Source organism: Anolis carolinensis, chromosome 6 (assembly GCF_035594765.1).
Source record: "Anolis carolinensis isolate JA03-04 chromosome 6, rAnoCar3.1.pri, whole genome shotgun sequence".
Lineage (NCBI taxonomy): Eukaryota > Metazoa > Chordata > Lepidosauria > Squamata > Dactyloidae > Anolis > Anolis carolinensis.
The window spans coordinates 91,777,200-91,803,952 of NC_085846.1; the positions used below are offsets into that span (position 1 = coordinate 91,777,200).

The 26,753-nt window shown below is 39.7% G+C and overlaps 2 protein-coding genes across 6 annotated transcripts in view; one reads left to right on the forward strand and one right to left on the reverse strand.

The window, feature by feature from the left end:
• slc25a13 (solute carrier family 25 member 13) overlaps positions 1-17,007 on the forward strand; it is a 131,841-nt gene extending 114,834 nt beyond the window's left edge. For both annotated transcript variants that reach the window (XM_008112555.3, XM_003222119.4), the window contains 4 exons: positions 8,442-8,580; positions 15,025-15,183; positions 15,280-15,370; positions 15,635-17,007. In XM_008112555.3, the coding sequence (XP_008110762.2) occupies positions 8,442-8,580; positions 15,025-15,183; positions 15,280-15,370; positions 15,635-15,815 (570 nt within the window). In that variant the 3' untranslated portion in view covers positions 15,816-17,007. The remainder of the gene's footprint in view (positions 1-8,441; positions 8,581-15,024; positions 15,184-15,279; positions 15,371-15,634) is intronic.
• A 3,780-nt stretch (positions 17,008-20,787) lies between these two features.
• Positions 20,788-26,753, reverse strand: part of dync1i1 (dynein cytoplasmic 1 intermediate chain 1) — a 208,673-nt gene continuing 202,707 nt past the window's right edge. For all 4 annotated transcript variants that reach the window (XM_008112554.2, XM_008112553.2, XM_003221989.3 and 1 more), the window contains one exon: positions 20,788-21,585. In XM_008112554.2, the coding sequence (XP_008110761.1) occupies positions 21,475-21,585 (111 nt within the window). In that variant the 3' untranslated portion in view covers positions 20,788-21,474. The remainder of the gene's footprint in view (positions 21,586-26,753) is intronic.

The following is a 26,753-nucleotide window of genomic DNA, read 5'->3' on the forward strand; positions in this document are numbered from 1 at the left end:
CTGGAGCTAACAGTGGCCGCTCCCGGGGTTTGAACCTTATATACTATACTATTTAAAAAAATAATCTCCTGTGCCTCTTTGCTTTCTGCATGTTTCATCTGTCTCAGAGAAATGCTGTACTGATCTGTTCTGGTACCACAGCCCGTCTCTATCACTTTTGTCAGAGGCTTGACCATCTCCTCTTGCTCCTAGCCAAGGTGCTTTGATGTTTCCTGAGTTTTGTCCTGTGTAGTTGAGACAAGCTGCTGGACAGAATGAAGGAGTTTCGTTTTCAGAAAGACCTGGCATTTCACCTATTCCCACCCTGCCATTGCAAGGAAAACTGTGCCAAGGCCAGTCAGAAGAAAAATTATTATTCAAGTTAAATAATGTCCTTAGCAGCAGCAGCAACAATGACAACAACATATCCCATCTTGGTGAGAAAAGAGAATATAACTTTAGCAAACAATAGGAAAAAGTCATAGTGACATGGCAATGCAAAAGTTAATTTTTCTTAGTTCCAACCAAACTGTAAAGCTCTAGGGTTAAGGCAGTAGGAGAGAATGCATAGTTTTTTCTCATGGGTGAGGAGATGTTTTACTTTTTGCTTCTGTCGACAATAGTAGCAGTAGCTACTCTGCTAACCCAAGAACTAGTTCTGCTCATAGTGGATGTTTTGGTGCTGTTCTCCTCCCATTAGGGGTAAGTGAGCCTATGTGGTCAGGGGAAACATTCACCCATTTGACAAAATAGCTATAACTACTGCTAATAAATTCTTTTGCGGCTTGTCATGTAAACACATCTGAGTGGAGTTAATGTTGGTTGCATACCAGCTTTGCTATGTCTGCTGTCTTGAAACGATCGTGTATATGTACATAGTAAATTTTTGGAAGTCTTTAAAGAGGAGAGTTGATGAAGAAAGGAATAAAAAATGAAGTGATTCCATGTCTGTATTGCTTCCGCATATTTATTAACCCAAGTCTATATAGCTGTGTTTCTCCCATGATTTAAGAAACTCACCTTGCAAAAGTTGGGTGTGAGTTAGGTGGTGGTTTGTTTTTTTTTTGGCTTGTTTTTTTGGCATGGCATGGCATGCATTATTTATAGATGAATGGGAATCTAGAAACCTATATCCAATGTAGAGGTCCCCATAACTTACACTGCTGCTGAGGGGCAAATATTTACAAGTGAAGGGGAAAATATGTGAAACGTTCCACATTCCTGAGGCTGTGAAGCCTTTCAAGGTGGATAGTGAACTGAGAATGTTCAAACCTAAACCCTGAGATTTTACAGAAATAAAACCATAACTTTGAAGCTATGCCAAACTTTCAAAAATAAAATAAAAAATAAACTTAATTATATCTTTCTATGGTAGATAGTTTATGAAATCCATCCTTGCTTATGCTGTGTTTTTATTATTTAGATACCATTATCACGCATAAGATTACAGGGTCCTTGTGAAGTATATGATCATTATTAGCTACAGGTATTTTGATATAAGACAGATGTTTGATTCAAAAAAATATAAGTGATATCCAAGCTACACTCACTTCACTGCCATTTATTCACAAGTGTAATATCCATTCTATGTTTTGTGCTTCTTAAAATTCATTTTGAAAAAGCAGCTACAGGGAAGGGAAGCACCCAGTTTGGATCTAGAGATCCAACCACGGAGAGAAAAGGATCTAACCCTTTGTCTCTGTTTTGTAGGGTTAGCCCAAATCATTCCTCCCTTGGAATTATGGAAAAGAAAGCTGAGAGTGAATTTGCCACATAGACAACTGAAAATTGTTTTTAAGGGGTGGTGCCCTATCGTAAGAAGTGGGCAACTTTTGGCCCTCTTGGTGTTGGTAGTATCCAACTTCTTAACAAGAAGACCTGTTCCAATCATGGGATACACAACCTCAGGTTATGTTAGAGTCTCCTCCTCTGGAGGTTTTTAATCTAAAACTTACACGATGCAATGGTGCTTTGATGGTGTATTCCTGCATGACAGAATGAAGTTAGACTAGATGACCCTTTTGGTCTCTTCCAACTCTATGATTCTGTGAACTCCAACTACCACTAGTCCGATAGTCAACGGTGAAGGATGAGATATGTCATTTGATATAACCCAACAAAGGATACATGCCATATATCATATTAGAGTACTCTGTTGTGTAATATATGTGTAATATATGGCAAGGATGCGGAACATGAATCCTTGATGTTTTGTCCAATATGGTTAATGCTGGAACAGGAATCTCAAAGTAGATAGGGCACAAGTGCCTGGATTATCTTCAAAAAGAAGGCAGGAAGTGGAAAATGTGCTTCACTGATTATTTGTTGACAGTGGCTGCTTTTGCTGGTTGCTCAGATTAATATGACTTTCTGCTTTGTATTCCGGCCGTAAAGATAGGGAAAGCATAACAGAAAATATCAGATGTACCAAGTGATTAATTCTTGAATGAATGGCCATCAGTGTGCAGAACAGGCAACAGCTATATATTTATATTATATTTTATTATTATTATTATTATTATATATATATATATATATATATATATATATATATATATACATACATCAGCATTTCTCAACGTGGAGGTCAGGACCCCTGGGGGGGGTCGTGAGGGTTATTTTAGAAGGGTTGCCAAAGACCATCAGAAAACACATATTTCTAACAGTCATAAGAACCCAAATCCCTCCAGTATTTTCTGTTGGTCATGGGGGTTCTGTGTGGGAAGTTTGGCCCAATTCTATTATTGGTGAGGTTCAAGGGGCTCTTTGATTGTAGGTGAACTATAAATCCCAGCAACTGCAAATCCCAAATGTGAAGGTCTATTTTCCACAAACTAAACCTGTGTTCAAATTTGGGCATATTGAGTATTCGTGCCAATTTTGGTCCAGATCCATCCTTATTTGGAGTCCACGGTGCTCTCTGGATGTAGGTGAACTACAACTTTTCGAGTTAGATTTGTCAACTTTGCAGAATCCAGGCAGCAAACATGGTGCAAGCTTGGAAAATATTTCAGAACAGTAGCTGAACTTCACACTATTTCTTGAAACATCTCTAAAGGTGTACAAGTTTGTGTTTGGAAGAGTTAGAACTTTTTCTTTTTAATCCTTGCAAGAGGACTAGAGTTCCAAATTGTAAAAAAAAAAAAAAAAGGGGGGGGGGGGGCAGGATAGAACAACAAAATAACCAGAACATTTTCTATTCATATCATTCTAGAAAAAGAGGTGAATCCCTCTAAAATGTGAATGCTCAGAGCTGTCCACGTTCCCTTTTTGATTTATATTTATAGAAGTAAAAAAATGTTCCGGGGTGATTTGGACATGCATTTTAGTCCTGACGTATATTTAAAATTCCTTCTCTGTCCTGAAATGCCAGCCGAGCCTCTTAAATCTTTAACTGTAGCTTTTGAAGCAAGATAAGGTGAGGTGGAGGAAGAGGGGGGCTGCTGGCGAGAGAGGGGTGGGCGCTGCCGTACATCCGAATTGGAAGGGTTAAGTTGCCAGCGAAACCCAAGAGGAATGCTAAGGTATCAAGAAATGACATGCTGCCTATTGTTTGTTGCTATAGGATCAAAATAACAATTATACATGCCAAATAAATTCTAAACCTGTAAGGTTGGAAAAGAAGGGATGGCGGTAAGTACAGGTGCCAGAAGCATTAAATAACCCTCTCAAACAAGGTGCACTACTGTTGTCTTGAATTCGGCGAGGTCCCCCGGTCTGGCATTTCCCCCCCTCCGCAAGACAATGTGCATTCACTGCAGGAGACGGGGTTAAGCCTGCGTCTCCCAGACCTTCTGGCTCCTTGTGCCCAACCCTGACACAGAGGTGCCTTTGTGAGTATAATTACCCTCCCCTTGTAGTAGAAATAGTTTATTTAGATCCTTATTTTTTTTCCTCCTCCTGCAGGTAAGGCTGGAATAAGCGGGAATTAGCATGCTAAAGAACCTGCCCTAGCTCTGACTTCTGGGTTGATTATCCACAACTTCTGACAATTCCTTTCTTTTCCTCTGTTGGTTTTTACTCCATGATGCAATGCCAAATTAAAGGCTTGAGGGGTTATTAGAAACAAGTGAAGGAAGGCGAGGAGTCAGTTAACAGGTTAGAAGGAGGCACATGCCATGATGCAAAGGATTTTCCTGAAACTGCATTTCAGCAGCTGCCAAAATCAACTCAGGTAGACACAGAGCTTGCAGCGTCTTTTTTTAAGACAAGTAATCATCATTCAAAGCTTTTCTCTAGTATAACTGCATCTTTTTTAAAGTAGCGCTTCGCTTTTCCTTCCTCAAAAGTAACCAAATACAGCAGAGTCTCACTTATCCAAGCTAAATGGGCCGGCAGAAGCTTGGATAAGCAAATATCTTGGATAATAAGGAGGGATTAAGGAAAAGCCTATTAAAAATCAAAGTAGGTTATGATTTTACAAATTAAGCACCAAAACATCATGTTTTACAACAAATTTGACAGAAAAAGCAGTTTGATACGCAGTAATGTTATGTTGTAATTACTGTATTTATGAATTTAGCACCAAAATATCACAATATATTGAAAACATTGACTACAAAAATGGCTTGGATAATCCAGAAACTTGGATAAGCGAGGCTTGGATAAGTGAGACTCTACTGTAGTTACTTTATAGTTAAAATAAAGGTTTTTCCCTGACATTAAGTCTAGTCATGTCCGACTCTGGGGTTTGTGCTCATCTCCATTTCTAAGCCGAGGAACTGGCATTACTCATAGACACCTCCAAGGTCATATGACCGGCATGACTGCATGGAGCTCAGTTACCTTCCCAACGGAGCGGTACCTATTGCTCTACTCACATGTGCATGTTTTTGAATTACTAGGTTGGCAGAAGCTGGAGCTAACAGCAGGAGCGCATCCCGCTCCCCTTCCCACCGAGCAGTACCTATTGATCTACTCACATTTGCATGTTTTGAACTGCTAGGTTGACAGAAGCTGGGGCTAACAACGGGAGCTCATCCCGCTCCCCGGATTCGAACCACTGAACTTTCAGTCAGCAATTCAGTAGCTCAGCGGTTGAATCTGCTGCACCACCAGGGCTCCACTTTATAGTTATTTAAAAGTAAATAAAATAATATAAACTATTGGCCTGTGGTACAGAAGACATTGTTGTCTTATTTCATTGCTTATCTGCTATGGGGTTTTTTCTCAGTGTGCCAAGGCCTGACAATGTATTTTTGCCGCAATTGGTTTTTTACTGGAATCTCACCATGGATTGACAGCCAATAGCTTGCACACTATCTATGGACTCCTACCCTGTTTCCCCGAAATTAAGACATCCCTGAAAAATAAGACCTAGTAGAAGTTTTGCTGAATTGCTAAATATAAGGCCTCCCCCGAAAGTAAGACCTAGTAAAGTTTTTGTTTGGAAGCATGCCCACCGAACACAACACCAGAGCATGCAGGATCGGTAAATGTACATACCACTTGTACATGGAAATAATGGTAGTAACAAGAAATTCTTGATAGGATTCATAGTTTGTCTGGTTATGCTGGTTTGTGATGACAACTACTGTACAGTATATAATAAATGTTCATTTTTTTGTTCAACAATAGATGTGAATTCTTCTTCATGGAAAAATAATACATCCCCTGAAAATAAGACCTAGCACATCTTTGTGAGCAAAAATTAATATAAGACACTGTCTTATTTTCGGGGAAACACGGTAGTTTGAGTAACACCTCTGCAGTCTACAGTGTCATCACATCACCCTCAACAAAGCACCGAGTGGTGGTTCAAGACGCATCCATGAGCCAGCATCGGAACCATGTCATATTCCTCCTGTATCATTTAGCCACATTTCCCATAAGTACAAACGCCACAAATGGTTGTAATGGCATTGCAAAAAAAGGAGGTTATTCTTAGTTCAGTTATAATCCTACTTTGATATAGCAACTTTGTTACTGGGAAAGTAATTACACACAACTAGTTATTTCTCAGTTTTGGTTTGATGGTCCTAATGTCTTAGCAGGCACTAATACTGAAGGTGCCTTTAGGGTTTTTACTCAGCATGAACATCAAAAAAAGTGTGGAGACTAAAGTAAAGGTAGAATTAGGGACATACTTAATTTGGAAACAAATTTGGTTGAGAATTTGCTTCCCATTAAACTCTTCTGAGCATTGCAGAAGGAACGTTTCTTTGGCCTTGCGAGATGCTATGGCCATTCTCCCTTAAGCCTTCCTAATTGGCATTAGCTGGTTGCAGGTGATTAACTTGGAGTTAAATGAGGTCTGCAGTTAAACATGCTTTCCCAGACTTTCAAACAGAGGGGTAAGAGGAAACTTTAGACTGTTGAGATATTGGAACAGAGCCAAAGTTGGTGGTTAATAAAGTAGATCTAAAGTTTTGATCCAGCTTTGTTTACATTATAAGCCGGCTAAAGTTGACAGATTATTTTCTTTCTTAAATCCGAAAGCATGTTACCTGAGGGTTTCTTAAAAGGCATGCTGTTTCCATCTTTGCAGAGAGATTACTATAAAAATGAGAAATAGAGGAGCTAAAGAGTTTGCGAGTCTGTCCCACTTACTATTTTAAAGACACTGCGGTGTCAATGTCATCATTCCTTCATTAGAATTTGGGTCCTGGAAAAACGTCATGTGGTGGGTTTGGAAAGAACTATGTATATACTGAGCCCACTTTTGCTTTATTATTCTTAGAGAAATCCTTACCCAAGCATAAAACGAGAGAGAAGGAGCAATGCTGATTTTTTATCTACTCAACCTAGAGTTTTGATAAACCTGTGTGAGCAATCTATACCATAAACATAAAAGAATAGTTGCTCTGTATTTCTTGGTTTTTAAAACTGGATAAAGCTAAAAGTTCCTGGCAACCATAACATCAGGGTGGGGTTTGGGGAAAATGCTTATGAGGTGTTCATACCCTTCAGAGCTTGAGCATCTTGAACTGTAATAGGAATAAAAAGGTGTCTGATTTAAATAATGACTGCAAAAATTTCCCAAAATAAAACCATTCAACTGTGCTGTACAGCAAAAATAATTAACATGGAGATTTATCAGCCTTTGGGACAAATAGTATTTGAGAAGGATGTGCATTTGTTCATCTCCATCTTTACCTGACACAGAGTGAAATAACATTTGCTAGGCAAATATATCCCATAAGGGAATCTGTCTTTCTGGAATGTACCTGTCTTGTATAGGCTGCTGTTCTGAATAATGTCAGGCATGAAAACATAAGTCTTTGTAAGTTATGGGAGGGTGACAATTTTAGATGTTTGCTTAAACTTTACAGCAAAGAATAATGAGCCATAGACAGGCTTCTTTTTAAGAATCCATCTTCTGCAAAAATCAGTGAACTCTTCTGAGTGTTCATCCTTGCATAGCCAAAATGCAATTATGCACATTTCAGGAAGTTCCAAGGTTTTTGTAAATGTACACTAATTTGTGGAACCGAGAGAAGGAGGAGGAACAGCATAGTGAGGAATAAGCATGCTTCCTGGACATGTTTTCTGTGTGTGCGCCTATGTGTTTAAAATAGAACATCATGGGATAGGGCATGGTTGGTTGAATAGTTGAAATACTGAGCCACTCTACATGTGATATTTTATTGCAGACACCATGTGGTTACATAGAAGGACAACTATTGCTGACATTACTTTATCACTGCCAACATACAAAGCCTAATATGTCAGTGTTTGGTGGTTTCCATGTGAATAAAGCGATGAACCTCCTGTGGGTTTTAATCTGAATGTTAAATGAGTTATCAAAGATGTAGACTGGTGGTGTCCAACCTTTGGTCCTCCAGGTGTTTAGGACTCCAGCTCCCAGAAGCCCTGGCTACCAAGAATTCTAGTAGCTGAAGTTCAAAACAAATGGAGAACCAAAAGTTGGACACCACTGATGTAGACAATGTTTCCAGTTTAGGTTCAGCACCTTGGATAGTTTGTTTAAAGCATGGAGTGGCTTCAGTACCCTCCATCATGAAAACTAGCAGCCATCACTGGTCAGTGTTTTGGAATTACTATTTTTTAACTCTTTGGGCTGTACCAAGTGATTATATTTGATTAGTTCTTTATCCCATTTAATTCCAACAGCTTGGATAGACATGGCAAGGTTCTACAAGTGATGCTTTTTGAAACTTGGCTTGAGGTCTCTTGTCTTGGTATTATTTTGGGAGTGTTATTGCCAGGAATTTTTAATCTAAAACTGGCCCAGAATTCTATACATTCCATACTTTTAGTCAGCAGGATGAATCCTTTTGTAAGACTATGACTTATAACATTTCCACAAACAGGTAGGTTTTATTTTATTTTATGGGAAAACAAATTTGTGTAAATTGATAGGTTTATGCCTACTTAAATCTATGTTAGATTGTAGAGACCATTTTAAAAAGGAAGATAAAAGCATGGAAGTTTTTAACTCTCTCAGTATTCAGAATCTTTTTCTAGTCCTATCTACAGTCTTTTGTCTTTTCTTATTCTAGGGAGCCAAGGCCTGTTTTCTTCGTGACATTCCCTTCTCTGCCATTTACTTTCCCTGCTACGCTCACATGAAATCTGCTTTTGCAAGTGAAGATGGACGAGTGAGCCCTGGATATTTGCTTTTAGCTGGAGCAATAGCTGGTAAGTAGCAGCTTTTGTTTTGACACTATTGACTTCTTGTTCTTTGGAGATCTCAAATGAATTGGACACTGGAACTGGTTAAGCAGGATCGAACTAAATAACAAAATGCAACATTGATCGTTTTCCAACAGGATTTATTCCAAAGAGATTGAGGTGATATACATGGTCTCCTCATTCTTATCCTCATAGTAAAGCTAGGTTGAAAGATAATTACTGATTTCTGGTCATTTATTCAAGTGGAACCAGAGTAGTTTCATGGTTTGAGCATTGGACCGTGACTTGAGACCAGGTTTTGAATCCCCACTTGGCCATGGAAACTTACTGGTTTACCTTGGGCATCCCACACTCTCAGCTTCAGAAGAAAGCACTGGCAAATGTGCTCTGAACACATCTTAGCAAGGAACCCTTGAGGTTCCCCTTAGGGCCACCATACATTGAAGTGACTTGAAGGCACTCAACAATTAATATTCAATACTAATCCAGTCATGTTTGTAGGCTTGCCATATTTGAGGAATTGCCTTGTGAAGGTTTGCTGGGTGATCTTGAGAAATCAGTCTGACCAAAGATGCAAATATTTTGGCACTAGTATAACCAGAAAAAGTATCTTGACGTGCATGTACTTAGACCTTAAATGTCTTTCTAGCATTGATAGTCCCTGTGTACTTATGCACTGGGGTCCATACCCTCCCTTATGTGTCATACCTGAACCAGGGAACATGGACATAATATAGCCTTCTGGGAAATATCATTGAAATTACTACTTTTTCATTTCTTAAAAAAAAGTTAAAAAGATAAAATGGAATGGCAAAATAAAAGGAGATATCTATTTTAATGTGTTGTCGAAGGCTTTCATGGCCGGGATCACAGGGTTGTTGTATGTCTTTCGGGCTGTGTGGCCATGTTCCAGAAGCATTCTCTCCTGACGTTTCGCCCACATCTATGGCAGGCATCCTCAGAGGTTGTGAGGTATGGAGAAAACCATACCTCACAACCTCTGAGGATGCCTGCCATAGATGTGGGCGAAACGTCAGGAGAGAATGCTTCTGGAACATGGCCACACAGCCCGAAAGACATACAACAACCCTGATATCTATTTTGTTCTGATATCAAGTATGGCGTGTTTGTCTTTTGGCAATACAAATAACACACAAATATGAACAGTTCTTTGAAAGCTTGAGATAAATACATATATATGAGATAGGTCTCTCAAATGGCTTTGTTTTCCATATATGATATAAATGCTGGTGATCAGTAAAGGAGTTGGATATTGCCTTACACTCTGTTTGGTAACGTCTCTAATGCTTCTCTTTAGACTTTGAAAAATACAACTGAACGGTCTTAACTTCATACTGTGGGCCTCATCCCATGAGGTCCGGACTCCGTTTACATGTACTTTGGAAACGGAGGCAATCACATGATGTAAGGGACCTCCATTGAGACTCCATGGGACTCTGTTTCCACAATGGATGGAAACAGAGTCCAGAATGCATTTTCAGGAGTCAGGAACTACCTGACTCCAAATGGCAAAAGATGAGAAAAGACGTGAGATGGCTGGCCATCCCAGAAGACAGACCTCAACATTAGGGAACGAAGCAAGGCGGTTCCCTCCGCTTTTCACTGCTCCCCCCCCCCCCTATTTGATGAGGTCCAGGTTAATCCAAACTCTCCAACTACCAATATGTCTTACTATGTTGAAATTTGGAGCAGAAAACTTTATGGGTCATGTAATTAAAAACTTAAATTCTGAAGATAACTCAATAAGAAGCTAAAGATTATGCTGATACACTTATGTCGTATGCTATTGTCAGTTGACCTTTGTTGATGAAAGCCTAGATCATCTACTCAGTGCAAATGTTGTGCCACTTTCTATTTGTGGCTATTTTGATCTATGATTTTCAGCCTTCTTATCACACGTTGTACGAGACAATAGGTTCGAATGTCGTAATGAAAATGGGAAGAAATCTGTTGCCCAGGTGAATATGGTGGGTGGAGAAAAATGGCTGGAAAGGTAGAAATGCTTATAAAATAGTCTTTGTTTCAATGTCTTCGTGATTGGCAGACACTGAGCTGTCATTTCAAAACTGGATCTAAATAAATCTCACCAGGAGGTGGAGACTAGGTTATTATAAGGAAAGAGAAGCCATTGACTTCAGTAGCCAGTGTAGTAAACATATTTGACTATGGCCGAGAGAGAGAAATACCTCTTTTTAAAGCATTATGCTTAAAATTAAAAAAAAAATAGTTACATTCTTGTTATACAGAGCAAGCAAGCATAGGTTTCAAGCCATGTGTTTGAAAAGCTGCATAGGAGGCTATCTAAAAGGTGAACCCTCTGTTATTACGACAGATAATAGAAATGTAATGACTCTGGGGAGAAATGTTGCCTCTTTTGCATGGAATGAAAAGGAAAGCAGAAAATGGTTCTCTTCTCTCCTGCTGGGAAGCAGCTAAAGGTCTCCATATACAGTTCAGCATTTGTTTTTTTCTCCTCACTTTCCTTTTTATATGTTCTCACTCACTACCCTAAAAAGATTGGTATTGAGCTTTTTGCTCTTTGTAATCCAGAGAAAGTTTCTCAGCTAATTGTTCCTGTTTCTGAAATGGAATTGCCCACTCTCTGCATTTGGTGGTTTCATCTTTGTGTTTTGCTAGAAGAATGCTCTGGAAAGAGTCCTAGACAATGTCTTTCGCACATTTTCTTTTCTTGGAATGTTTTTATATTCAACCTATGTGCTCCAAAGAGGCAAGGACAGAACAGGTATAATATCCAGATGTAATATCCAATGTCCTATGCAGCCGATAGTCTTTACAACCAGAAAATCAATTTCTGCTTCTGATAGCAAAAGCGATCCAAGATATAAGTGGACTTGCTTGTTCCATTTGCTCAAGAGGGGAAATCGTGGGGCTTACTTTTCCTTGAGACTCAAAAGGGGATATTTTTCTTCATGTGGAGTGGATAGTTAACTCTCTCCTGTCTTTAAGGGAAATACTCCCTGTGCATAACTTTTCCATTAACTTATTAAATACTTTCCTTGAGACTATGTGTGGAGACCTTTTCTTCCTGGACCTGAGAAGGCATTCTGATAGCTTTGGGTAGATTTATTCCCTTAGTATTAAGGGTAGCATCCATCAAGTTTCTTGCTCTTGGAAGGGGAACAGAACGTGGATGTGATGAATCACAAATACTGGTAAATAGTGTCTCATTTTCTATTTTTGAAACGCCTCTGAATTCCCTAACGATGGTAAAATAATGACAGGTAACTTCATCCTGTTATATTGCCACTGCTTTTACAGATTGAGCATTTCTTATCCTGAAATGCTCCAGGGTCCAAACTGCATACACTAATATTACTAACATTTGCAGTACCATTTTATTCTAATTCCTTAGTACTGCGGCCTTTTTTAATGGGAAGAGAGTGTGTTTCTAGAATGGAAGTTTGGTACCAGTAAGACACAAATCCAATCCCGGATAAACTAGCGTTATGGATACATTCAAATTTTACCTTCCAGCCAATACTTGTAAATTTACAATGAGGCGATTACATGATACACCATACTGCACTGTTCAACATCTATCAAAAATGTGTTTTTTATGTGCAAATATGTTCTTAACCATGATAATTATATCTAAGAAATTAGAGCTGATGCGGTCTATCCAATGCAATGTTCTGAATCAGCACCAGAAATAACCCAAGGACCAGTCCTAAAAACCAAGCCACCATGAAATTTGTTTGTTGTTGGGCTATGTTGTTGTTGTTGTTGTTTAACTTGTCATCCACCTCTTACGGCTGTTTTGAACATGTTCAAAACAGACAGTACTATTAAAATGTTATTGTGTCTTTGTATACTTGTCTTTTACTGTTGATGTGGTTAGATAATAAACAATAGACAAATCTGTCTATTAAAATGCATACATTAAAACTATACATAATAAAGACTGACACTAATACTAACTAAATATATGTTAAAATTCTCAGTTTAAAAAATTCTAGTAGGCCTGCCAGAAGGGATAGGCCTTTAAATGCATCTTATTATACAATATATAATTTATTGCTGGGGTAAAGTGCCATATCCTTGGAAGAGTAAGGACGTGATATAGCAAGACATGAACTTAATTTTATCATGGGTCTGTAGAGGCATACTCATATTGTTCCTATCCTTTCTAGCAATGTTCAGAAGAACATTGCTCATCTCAAGTTTGTTACCTTTTCTCTGGAGTTAATTTTTAGTAAGATGCCTTCTTCGCAAATCTACTCAGTTGTGCCATTTAAACTTGACTAAGGGCATCTGGACCATTTCAGCAAAATATGTTCCACAGAGTTCTGGGTTGTAATTTTGGAATCCCTGCAGATAGCAGCTCTTGGAAAAATGTATATAATGTGGAAACTATTTGGGAATTGCACCACAAGGCTCAGGGCTAGTTCACACTTGCTGATGCCCCCAAAGGGAATGTCTAGGAAACAGTCAAAGCACATTGGTTGGTTTGTAGCCAGATTGCACTCACACTGAGGCACTATATCGACATGGAAGGCTGCATACATGGACTGCTGTGCTTTTCTGGTTTTAGCTTATCTTGAAAATGTAGGAGTCCAGCATCTTTGAACAATACCACCAAGGTGAAATTTATCCCTTTCAACCCATTTCAAGTGTAGATGTGACTTGTCGGCCAGACTTTCATATGTGAAATTTTGTGCTGTGTTTTTGGTGCCCCCTCCCCCCTTTATGGGTTTTGGGGAATTGGTGGAGCAGTTCCTATTTTAGTGATAAACACACACTTTTTACATCTCTTCCAAAGCCGTCTGCTTAAAAAGTGAGATGGTGTTTTGCAGCCAGACCACATTGGTTTGGACAAAAACTGTTACAGAATTATTAAGCTTTAGAGGCAGGAAGGAGGAGGAGGGAGGGAGAAAAAGGACGTTTATGCATCTCTGTCTGCCCAAACTGGTTTGGAATTCATGCAGAATGGAAAAGTAATAAAATAAGAAGAAACACTGTTTTCTGAAATCTCGCTTTCTTTTCCTCCCTTCCCTCCCATTTCTATTTTTTTTTTTAAGATCTGCACATAGACAATTGCAGTAGATAAGTCGGAAAAGATTATGGTTTGCAACTTAAAGCTCATTTTGACGTGACCTTTTCAGTGTTCCTACCACAAAAATAGTGTTTTGGAGATTGTGACCCTTTTTTGCTGATAATTCAGCACTGGTTGCTTTCCATTGTTAATCTTCCAATATAGATCTCCCAGCAAGATTTTGCCGAGGATAATAGATAAGATCAGATGTGCATTGCACTGAAGGAAAACATGAAAATGGAATTTTGTAGGGGGAGGATGGAGTGATTATTCAAATTTGCACCTTTCTGCCTGTTCTGAATTTAGCAAGAATTTTCATTACACGTAAACCTAAACCAGGAGGGAGTAGAGAAAGTGTTGAGATCTCCAGGAGGCCAAATACCAGAAACCGTAGAGGAGCTGACTCTTACCACCAGTAAGCAAAGTGGGGCACTCTGACAGATTGGAGCGTTTTATAGAATGCTTCTGTTTTGCTGCCCAACCTCTAAGTCAAAATAAGGCCAAGCTGTCCCCATCTCATCAGAGCTTCACCAGAGACCAGCACTTGTGATGCAAGAAAATACTAGTTTTCTTTTTCTCAATTTCATTGCCTTTTTAACATGGTTGAGAGAGCATAGGAAGCTGCCTTGGATAAAATCAGATTGAATAATCTAACCTAGTAAAGGCTCTCCTGTTTCAGACAGGATTCTTTGCTTGCCCTGTAGGTCTCTGGCATTACCTAGTGGTCTCCCATAAAAATAGAAACCAGGCCGGAGCTTCAGTATCTTCTAGTACTAATAAAACCACATCTTTTCACAGTATATGGGTGGTACATGATGGGCTTCAGTTGATATTCCATGATGGGGAGGGAGGGGAGTGGCAAAAATACAGCTATGTAAATAAAAGGTGATCTTTGAACATTCACTAAACTTAAAAGCCATGTTAGGATGTAGGGTAAGCTTAAACCATCTGCCTAAAATGTAAGCTTTCTATATACTGAGCAATTTTAAAACATGGGAACGTTATAGTAGGCATTCCTTTTCATATTTTCCTTCTACAGTTTAAAAACCTAAGGTCTTGGGAAGAGCTATCTAGGGTCTGGATTTGGCCGTTCAGATTTTCTAATACTAAAGTTCTCAATGGCTGGTCACTATTTCTTGGGGCATTTCATTTCCACATCAGACTTTTTTTACAGGGGCTGCTTGTATGTGGCTTAAGGAAACATAGCCTTATCACTTATCATTCCCTACCCTTGATTTAATGGAGGTTTATCTTTAGTAAGAATTGTTATTACTCACAATTCTATGGCTATATATAGGTTCAGCTGAGATGACATCATAAATACAATGAGATTTCCTAGAAACTGATTCTTCTCTCCCTGATCCTTCCTTCTTAAGGTATGCCCGCTGCTTCCTTGGTGACTCCTGCAGATGTCATCAAGACGAGGTTACAAGTGGCAGCTCGTGCAGGACAAACAACCTATAGTGGTGTCATTGACTGCTTTGGAAAGATCCTACAAGAGGAAGGTCCAAGGGCTTTCTGGAAAGGAGCTGCAGGTAGCTTTTGAGAACAGTTATTTTGAATGTGGAGTTTGTATGCACAAGGCTACCTCTTTAACATGGCTATTACTTTATTTTCTTTTTCACCCCAAGCTCGTGTGTTTCGGTCCTCTCCTCAGTTTGGGGTGACCCTGGTGACTTATGAGCTGTTACAGAGGTGGTTTTACGTTGATTTCGGAGGAGTGTAAGTATGACAGGTTGATTGCTTTGACACAGATCTGGTTGTAGGGAAGAGGAAGGGAAACAGAACCAGTCCAGGGACCAACTCTTCCATGCTATTAAATAAGGAAGTTGCCTAATGACCTAGAATGGCCATTATTTGGGAGAAGGGAGTAGGGAATTGGGTTGTAGCTAAGACACTGAAGATTCCTTTTGAGATTAACTATAGATTTTTAATCTCAGTTGTTTTTTTAAAGTAATAAATGTTTTTTATCTCTAAACATTTCAGAAGACCAGCAGGATCCGAACCAGTTCCAAAATCCAGGATCACTTTGCCTGCTCCAAATCCTGATCATCTTGGAGGTTATAAACTGGCTGTTGCCACATTTGCTGGAATTGAAAATAAATTTGGACTTTACTTACCTCGGTTTAGGGCCACACCATCCAGTCCTCAGGCAGCCTCGGTTTGATCCTGGAGCAATGACTTACTTCTCCCAAGGACTGGGAAAGAGCCATACAGCTGATCAATCTCAATAGCCCATTCTTTCAGCTTTTCTGTCTAATCTGCCCCTCTTCTCTCTCCTTGCCACTTACTTATAGGTGTAAATCATTGGTCTGTGTGCATCTTGAATCAGATCACTGTGAAATTCTGCTAATAGTCTTATTGGTTTGGGTCCATGAATGTATTTTGTTTTCTACTTGGCATACCTTGGGATTTGTGAATGTAATTGCACCTGTTTGATAAAAGCCATTGATATATAATTCAATTTGTTCTCCTGCTGGTGGCCAAACCAAGAAAGTTCGGGAATATATAGTTATCAGGCGAGAACTTTATTGCCAGTGTAGCTACATTAGAACGTGGAAAAGTTACTGTTTGGCCACAGTCCTAGAATCCCAGGAGTTACATTTTAGTCTACAGATGTCCATACTACCTGGAAAAGTTACTATTCAACTATTAGGGTTTCATATAGGATATTATGTATGCATACCCCAGAAAAAAATGGTGCTTGGTGCAAAATGATATAGTCCATGTGTGCATACCTTACTGGACTGTGCTGGAGTCCCTGGATGTGGCATACATAACACGCACAAGTTGCATTCCTGGATTGTATTGGGAAGCTTTTATGGGGAACATGTTTTAGTAACTTAAAACCACAACAACCAAAATTTAGCAATTTTATTCTGTTCCTAGCATTGGAATGTTCACAGGGATAGGAGGTGGGGTGATAAATGTGATTTTCTTTAGACCATCCACTTGATGGAAGAACGTCTGATCACCGCACCATCTGCATTGGTCCTTCAGCACCAGGGGCATTGAAAGAGGTAGCTGAAACTCCTTCATCCTTTCTTGTCCTGTTTAGCTTCAGGCTTCTGCGCACAACGCACACACCCTTGACATAAATGGAGGCTGCGCCCATGGGTTTGCAGTCTGACTGTGCTGATATTCTTGTTTTGTGTTCTGCACTTATAGAGTAACTGCTGCTTGTTGAAATAAACGCAATAGGAACTAAAATAAAATCCATGCATTGTATCAATGGTGATTTGCCTTAACTGCCAGCTTGTAATTGGACAATATTTGTGTGGAAATTCTTCTTACCTTTGTTGAATTAAAAAGAAGATTTTTATAAAAAAAAATCAACCAGAATAAAATATTTTTGACTATTTTGACTATTATTCAGCGCCCTCTACATAGAAATATGGGCGTGCACTTTTATCTATAGGTTCTGCATTGGTAGAAATTGGGGTGGAGTTTCTGCAGCCAATCTGGACTAGTTTTCTACATATCTTTATGCATGTATTTAAGTGTGTTTAGTTAAGTTCCATCTCCTAGCCTGGCACCCTGCTCCCCCCCCCCCCCCCAAAAAAAAACTGATGAAAATGTCACTAATCCATATTACAGTTTCCGAGATAATAGACCTTTTTCTCCCCACACAAATGATGTTTGAGGGGAGCTACAATCATAGTGATACTGTCACAATTGGCATCTAGATAGCTATCATGAATATGAAACAATTACAAGTGAGTAAAGTTAGGTAACGTTTGTATTCACAATAGCTGGAAGATACAGTGCAACCTCATATCCATGGCAAACTAACCTTCCTGAACTTAGCATGGAAATAGGAAATTGTGGATAGTAGCAACCCTACTGAAATTAATAACGTCCTTTGGAAATTACCATGGAGAATATAGAAAATTCATATGGATTGTCTCCAGACAGCAGCCTAATCTCAAAGCTATCATACTTCAGGTGTGATCTTACCATAGAATTGCCTAACAAAGCTAGGAAAGTCCTAGTCATGACATATTTCATTCCATGTGGATAGGCGAAACTGGAGGTATCAGTCCTGTGGGTACAGAGGTCATGTTATATTTTAACTTCATCTTGTATACTTTGACAACTATTCCTATGAAGTTTCAGGAACATGATATGTGTAGAAATGATAGTGCCACAATAGTGACTGCATGGATTCTGAATATGTAGCAGTTGCAGATGTATAACTCCAGGTTCTGCATTTGCAAGTGTGATGCTGAATTCTGAATGGAATAAGCAGTCACATTGCCCAGCTAATATAATATGCCAAATATATAATCTGTCTCAACTATTGTTGATCAAGATACCCTATCAGCAACGGCCATGCTGGGGCATTGTTGCTCAACATAACTGGGTGGCAACAGATTTGGGAAAAGCTAAGACAGTCTTCTTGCATCTTGTACTGTCCTGGCTAAGGATCTGAGCTGCTGGTCAAGTCTTTCTCCTTCCCCACTGCTTCCAATTTTACCTCTACCCAAAATCTAAGAGATCACCTTAAGGAAAATGCTCTTCATGCCCCAGACTATAACATAGACTTTATACTGCTACCTAATTCCAATTGCTAGACTACCTAGAATAGACAATTCCTGGAAGCTGAGTCAAGTTCTGACTACCTTCGACTGATTTAATTGGTCTGTTCCCACTGAAATTGGCAATTGGATTTGGTCCCAGGGCTGTAAATGAGATTGGCCGTGCTACTACTGAGAACTATGTTACGAATTGCACCATCATTTAAGGCAGTTTTTCCTGAACATGCTGCATTTCTTGTTCCAATGACCTCTGGCATATGTGCACATTTTTGTCTGCTTTGGATCGATGAACACAACCCTAGGAAGTCCCTGATTAAACCTGTACTGAGTGAAATAGGCAATGTAAAAACACTTTTTGAGGAACGTAAGCATAAGGGAGCCCCGGTGGTGAAGTGTGTTAAAGCACTGAGCTGCTGAACTTGCAGACCGAAAGGTGCTAGGTTCAAATCCTAGGAGTGGAATGAACGCCCGCTGTTAGCCCCAGCTCCTGCCAACCTAGCAGTTCAAAAACATGCAGATGTGAGTAGATCAATAGGTACCACTCTGGCGGGAAGGTAACGGCGCTCCATGCTGGCCACATGACTTTGGAGGTGTCTACGGACAACACCGGCTCTTCGGCTTAGAAATTGAGATGAGCACCAACCCCCAGAGTCAGACACAACTGGACTTAACGTCAGCGGAAACCTTTACCTTAAGCATAATTTTATTTTAGTTGAAACATTTTAACTGTGCTGCTTATACTAAAGAATGTATTTTGAATCCAGCGATTATACATAATAAATTATTTGATGGTTTAGAAATAACTAAACTTCAAGATACTTTCATCATGAAATTCTCTAGGGAAGTTAAGCACTGCAAACAAACCCGAAACGGCACTTGAGCAAATTGTGTTCTTGACTACTCACAATGAGTACTTTAGAAAGTGTTGTGACCTCTACCTGTGTGAAAGCTGGTATAATTCAGAATAGCCCTACTGAAATCAGCAGAACGTGATCACACCTAATTTAAGTTAGTTGTCATTGAATTTTTTTGGCAGAATCCTATTGATTTCAGTTGGGATACTGTAAAGTACCACAAAATTTGCACCCAACTCAACATTTGCCAAAATGTAATTATACACTACCTGATTGTCCCTTTAAAGACAAGATAGATTGAATGGAAAGCCATGCCACGAGCTCTAAGCCCTCCATGCTTGTTTTCCTTCTCCCTCCCCATCTCTTTTCCTTTTATATTTTGTCTTTTAGGATTGTATGTTGGCACACAGCAGCAGTTAGTTGTCACCACTAGTACATACATTCTCTTGGAAGCATATTTTGACTTGGGAGCAAAATAACATAGCAATACATAAATAAAAATAAAGCAGCTGGTAGTGCAACTAAATGGATTTGATACAACTTTCATCATAGAGTAGTTGTATTTTGTTTTCCTTCAAGTGATTTCTGACTGAAGAAATGAGATCCTAAGACGAAGTTATATAGTTTTATTGAAAGAAGTTGTTCAGAGGGAGGTTGCTTTTGCCTTCTTCTGAGACTAAGAGCATGATTTGCCCAAGGTCATGCAGTGGGTTTCTGTGGCCGAGCAGGGATTTGAAACTGGTCTCCAGAGTCCTACTGAACTCTAGTACATCAACTAAAACCCACTAGTCAAAATTAACATTTGTCCCACTGATGCCAAGGAGTCTCCTATAAGAATGACTACATCCGGAATCAGCCCATATGGCAGGGGTCCCCAAACTAAGGCCCATGGGCCGGATGTGGTCCTCCAAGCTCATTTCCCTGACCCCTGTCCTAAACTTTAGACTTAGGGTTGACCTAAGTCTGAAACGACTTGAAGGCACACAACAACAACAATCCTAATTTTGGCTGAGAAATATTGACCCAGGATCATATTTTGAAGCTTAACCTTAGTAGACAGCTTAAGTTCCATCTTGATACCATTTGTGAATGGTTCCTAATCTGGGCCATCCAACTGATGACAACAGAGCCACTTTAGACACATATGCTACGTCTTCTTTATGACTTGTAACCTGTAAAATGGTCAGTGGAGGGCTTTTAATGTCTGTTATTATGTAAATGCACTGACAAACTCCGCTTTTCAGCCATATTGACCAGTAGTGGTAGAAAAACACACATACTCATCCAACCAACTAGTCCATGTTGCTATCTCTTCCGGGGAAGGGACAGATAATCGTGGACCTCCAGGTATAGTTGGAATATAACTATCAGTTTTAGCCTCCATGGGGAATCGTAAGGAATACCTATTCTAAAGTTCTTTTAATAATCTCAGTTCAACCATAAGATCAGCTTTATTTTCTTTCATAAATGTAGGAGGTGATAGACAAAACTATCATTGCCTGTTACTGCTTTAAAAACGGTTTTAAATAAGTCCCACTTTCTTAGAAGTCGCAGTTCCTTTCTCTGTCCGTAAATGAAATGGTCTTAATATGAAAATAGTAACCCACATGGCTTCAGCACAGCATTGGCCTATTTTATTAGCAATATTCTAGAACAGAACTCCTGCTTCAGACTGTAACTACTAGCCTCTAACAAGTGTCGGCAACCAACTGTACATGAAATATTGTTAAAGTATCTAGAAATAATAGGCTTTTTAAAAAGTTCCATTTATTCAACCAAGCTTTTACAGATTTCATTTTCGTACAAAGTGACATCCTGTAATTGTTTTTTTGGAGGGCGATATAACCCCGACAGGCATGCAGAGACAATGCCGTTTGCTCGTTATGCACATGCTTTAGGATCGTTTATTTTAATGCTTTCAAATAAATATGTTCCATGCAGCACACCGCAATAAATAAGGGGCAGCAACGTTCATATAGTACATCCATTCATAATGTAAGTCACCATGTGAAACACCACATCTAAAGTCTTTGGCCCAGTCCCATGGTCGCAAAGCACGCCACATCTGTACCCAATCATAACTGACTTCATCTGGATTTAATAGGGCTGCGCCAGAAACGTTTGCGAGCCCACGTTTATCTGGGGGTTTCTAGCCGGTTACTGCAGCTACTCAAGTAGTTAAAAAGGCAAGAACTGAACCCACTTGGGTTTGATTTGTCCTCTCATTGGTAACCCCTCAGAAAAGAAATATGAAGCATGAAAGCGTTCTGGATATTTTCAGATGGCTTAAAGCATAGCGTGATTAATAGGAAGGAGTCGGAACTCTTGGGTAATGCTGACATGAACATCGGCATGAAAAGCCACAACAATACTGATTTGACACTGAACACGCGTGTAACTGATGGAAGGGAGGGGGGAACCACCTTCCTCTCTTCTAGGCAGAGATTTCCATGGTTCCTTCTTCTTCACTGTCTGCTCTGTTGGCTCGGATTTCCACCAAGGTCCGGGCAAATCGGCTCCATTCATCACTGTGTGGGATGGCAAGCTGCAAGGAGAATTAAATGGAGAAGAACATGATCAAACAAAGGCAGCATATCAGTAAGACGTAGCCTTAAGAAACCTTTTTTAATGGGAACGTGTTCCATAGAAAGAGTCCTCACCAAAGAACATTGCAGCTGGCAATTATGAAAATTGAGAGGAATGTTTTTGCAAGCAGTTAAGCAGCTTGTTACTCTAGGATGAAGAAACTTGGGATGTGTGTGTCGATGTAACACATTTGCTCATGTTGATAAGGATCTAAATTGCATAATCTGCCCAAATGTAAACAATACCTAGAAAGTGTTTTCAAGTTACACCACTGACTCCATAGAAATACAGCTAGACTTGTTAAGTGCTGGGTTCCCATAACCCAGAGTGTGTTTGCTTAAATTTTATTCATCTCGGGAATACTGGAATTGAACTTTTCTGGCATAGTTAAATTTCCACATTATAAATTAAATATCCCAATGCAGTAAGGGACACCTGCTTGTACAGCATGAAACACAAGCACCAAAATGAAGCTGAAATCTGGCAAATGCCATATAACTTTCCACCCTGGGCCATTTAAAGCAGAGAATTTGGAAAATGTGACATTGATATTCAAACCCACCACATAAGCACAAACAAATGCCTCATATCAAACTTGGCATCACAACACTTCAGGCATGTGCTATTGGACTATTGGATTATGACCTGTTAGGATCATAACCTATTGGGTCGCAGAGTTTCAGGAGAGTTCCTTTAGTTTATTGGGTAATAGAAGATCACTGGGCGGCATATAAATATCCTGTTTCTATTTGATGCTTTCAGCAGACAAAGATTCAAGTAGACTTCTTTAAAATAACATGTTTGTTTTACTCACAACTTCATGTATTTATACAGGTACATTTCTTATAAGGTTAAGCATAAAACATTTCCGTTTGTATCTTTGACTTATAATCTTTAATAGTCTCTTCAAAACTATATTGCTCTGTACAGCTCTCTTTTATAACAGTCTACTTCCAAGGAACTCAAGCCTCAACTGACTTCTAACTTCCTACACTGGCTTCTGTACTCAAACAAACTCAAGCCTCAACAACCGTCATTCCTCAACTGTCATCCTTTTTAAACTGCATTCTAAACAGTTACTGAACCAGTCACATGGCCTGCAGCCCCTCCCACTGCCTCAAGTACATAGAGCTAAGAAAACTGCAGAACAAAAAAAAAACCATACATATACTTCAGGAAATAAATGACACATTAAGGTAAAGGTAAAGGTTTCCCCTGATGTTAAATACAGTCATGTCTGACTCTGGGGGTTGGTACTCCTCTCCATTTCTAAGCCGAAGAGCTGGCATTGTCCGTAGACACCTCCAAGGTCATGTGGCCGGCATGACTGCATGGAGCGCCGTTACCTTCCTGCCGGAGCAGTACCTATTGATCTACTCACCTTTGCATGTTTTCGAACTGCTAGGTTGGCAGGAGCTGGGGCTAACAGCGTGCACTCATTCCACTCCCAGGATTTGAACCTGGGACCTTTTGGTCCGCAAGTTCAGCAGCTCAGTGCTTTAACACACTTCACCACCGAAGATAGAGATTGATAGAGGTTAGAGGTGGCTTGAGAAGGTTGCTGTCTCCAACATGGGTAAATGTTGTCAATCTTAGACAGGACTCAGAAAAAGTACCTCTTTGGTATTCCCCACCCAGCATAATGATTGGCCAACCTGGATAGGGAACTCTGGAATTTGTAGAAAACCACCAGTAGAATTCCAATTATGGTTGGAATTCTACTGGTGCACAATGGCAATGATATTGCACCAGCACATGAAGTGGTGGGAGGAAAAAAGGACAGAAGTATAGAAGCCATGGTGGCCTAAATACTCTGAAGGCATCAGATCCTGTCTGATCCTGGAAGCTATGCAGGATCAGCTCTGGCTAACATTTGGATGGTAGACCACCAAGGAATATGTAGGCTATATTTCAGAGGAAGAAATTGGCAAAACCACCTATGAGTACTTGCTGCCCATGAAAACCTTATGCGATTCATGGGGTTGCCATAATTTAACAGGTGACTTGAAGGCACACACAGAGAGTAGCCATTGAAGAAACAGTTCGGAGCTGGAAGAATTTGCCTGCTGTAATTGAGAAATCTGATCCTTGAGTCCACCCCATAACTATAAGTCAGGAGCACACATCCACATTTCTCAATTACAGCAATTTGATACCTTTTAAAAATGCCATCGCCCCTTCCCTTAGAAGTTTTGGATGTGTAAGCGTCTGAGGTACTTCGAATTCCCAAATGCATTTCCTTGAACTACAGCACTAGAGTTCTCTGGCAGAGAATTCATGGTATCTCACAAAACTATAAATCCCCAGATTCAACAGGATTGAGCCATGCTTTATAAATTGTATAGGATTTACAAGATCAGAATGCTGCTGCAGCAGAACCACAGTGTATCACTACAACCAGGTAGAACAGAGGTGGATGTAAAACTTTAAACCCAAGTTATTTTTAAAAAGAAATATGTGTGTGCAGCATCTATGGTGGTTGTCAAGTTTTTGTTGTTTCTATTGATTTTTGTTTTGTTAGGTTCTTGGTATGCCTTGTTTATACAAAATATAAATTGGAGCTCGAAGAAAAAAAATGCTATAATAAAAATGCTAAGTACCTCTGGGACAGAGGAAGCAAATTTTAAGCAAACAGATTTTTTCCCTTCACTCAAAATTGAAAATACATGGTAAAATCGTTCCCCTTTTTATTTCATTTTTTTATGGGGATAGGATGAAAAAGTGTTCTCAAAGCACGATATGTTTTTCAAATGCTGAAGAGGCTAGGATATTTTAGTGATGTAGTTGACAATCCCAAACAAACCATTCTAGCTGAATCTGGTCTTGCAATTTTTGAGAGATAATGCAAAATAAAATTGAAACAATCACCAAACGGCTTTCTCTATGTACATTTTCATACATTCCGGCCCTAGAAGCTAGCAACAATGAATTTAAATTAACCATGTGCATTTTTACAGCTCTGTAAAGTCTGTAATCTCTTTCTGGTTGCTCGTAGGAGAGAGGAACTGTTTAAAGACATTATGCAGTATGTAGAAGGGCTTGAAAGCAACTGTTTCAAGACAAGAAGCAGCGTGACTCACTCTGTGTGTGCATGTATTTTCATTTTGTTGCTGCTAATGTGCCATAAAACTATGCTAACCTTTTCGGCTGCTTCTGCAAAGGAACATCCTAGAGGTTACAAGACTATGAATGAAGTTCTCAACTGGTCCAATTCTGTTCGAGGATATGTACTAGATGTAGAAAGTCTGATGTTCAACTACTAACATCTCTAAATAGGATTTTTTAAAAGTATTGCTAAAACCTAGGATAATTAGTACCAACAGTTGAAGAAGCTGTGTTTTTTGATTTGGGAACATAGGAAGATCTTTAGATCGTTGGCCTGTCTACTCCAGTGTTATTAGCATTGTTCTATCTATTTCAGTGACTGGATAATGTTAACAAAACTGGGGTAGATAGGTCAATGATCTGATTCAGTATAAAGGAGGTATTACTATATTTCTAAAGCAAAAAAACAACAACACTGTAACTGCAATCTAACACACAATATGTATTTCAGTTCTCGTGGTCAAGAACTCCTCTACAATACCACAACAACTAATGAATAGGCCTATGCATTTCAGCTGAACCTCGAGCCGTTTCTGCTATCTGGATTCTGGGAGAACCACGGTTACGTTTTTGTGCACCTCCCGAAAATAGGCAGATGCCCGAATAGGCATTTTCAGCCCACAGCCAGAAAATGTGGCTAGATCTGGCCCATTGGAGGCAATGGAAGGGGCTTCACAGGCTCCCCTTCCCATAATTTTCAGGGCTATTGGGATGAAAATTGTCATACTTGGAGGACATATCTACCACTACTGGCTCACCAAATTTCATAACATTTAGGTCATCCCCTGATATTTAGGATTTTTTTTCTTTCTAGAAATAAAATGCTCACCCTATTAAATAGGCCCAGCTTGTGTAAGACACATCACGGCATTATTCTATTCTGATTAGCCCAGAAGGCAGGGCTCACAAATAGAGCAGGAGGGGCCATTACCGGTAGCCACATGGTCTGGCTCTGTTGAAAAATGTATGTTGGCTGAGCTCTTGCTGTTATGGCTGTCCAAAGAAGCCAAACAAACCGAAGAAGCCGAATGAAAACGGCCAAAACGAATCTATGCACAAGTCTACTAAAGCGCACACATACCGCTTCCTTATAATGAGTCAGACCACTGGTTCATCTATCTCATATTACCCTACTGACACCACTTGTTTAATAGTTTTTCTCAGCTCTACAGGAAGGTATTGGGGAGTGACCTTGGGACCCCCAAGAGCCAATTTTTTTGTGTGTGTCAGGAGCAACCGGAGTTGCTTCTGGGGTGAGAGAATTGGCCGTCTGCAAGGATGTTGTCCAGGGGACGCCCTGATGTTTTTGATGTTTTACCATCCTTGTGGGAGGCTTCTCTCATGTCCCCGCATGGAGCTGGAGCTGAGAGAGGGAGCTCATCCGCACTCTCCCCGGGTGGGATTCAAACCTGGCAGCTTTCAGGTCAGCAACCCAACCTTCAAGTCACGAGGCTTTTATCCCCTTGGCCACCGGAGGCTCCAAGAGCCAATTGATCAATCTGTATGAAATAAGAAATGATACTAATTTCCATCAGCCTTTCCCGACAAGTGTCTTCCACACTTAGACTGTAACTTCAAAAAAACAAAAACAAAAAAAACAGCCAGCCATCCGGCCATACTGACAAAGACTGAACAAGATAAGTAAAGGGCATGTGGGCTGACTAAAAATACGCCTATAGCAAAGCATTTCCCAAACTGGTGCGCAAAATAGTCATGTGAAGTCTTTAAAAGAGCCTACAAATCAGCACAGCCCTCCGTATACTTCAAGAACTGCCTTTAATGTCACCATAAAAGTTTCATCGACCACATCTATGGCAACAACTTTTCTTTCCTTCTAAGCAAGCATGGCTTCCACTAAAAAGCTAGAAGCTTAAAGGTAAATGCTTGGAGGCCACTTTGTGACTCAAGTCAATAGTATTCATGGTTCATAAAACAAGCTCTTTAAAATTAATGTTTCTCACGGTTTATCCTGTGAGCAGAAACCAACACTGCGACACCCTTTAAGGGCATGTATTTTTTGAC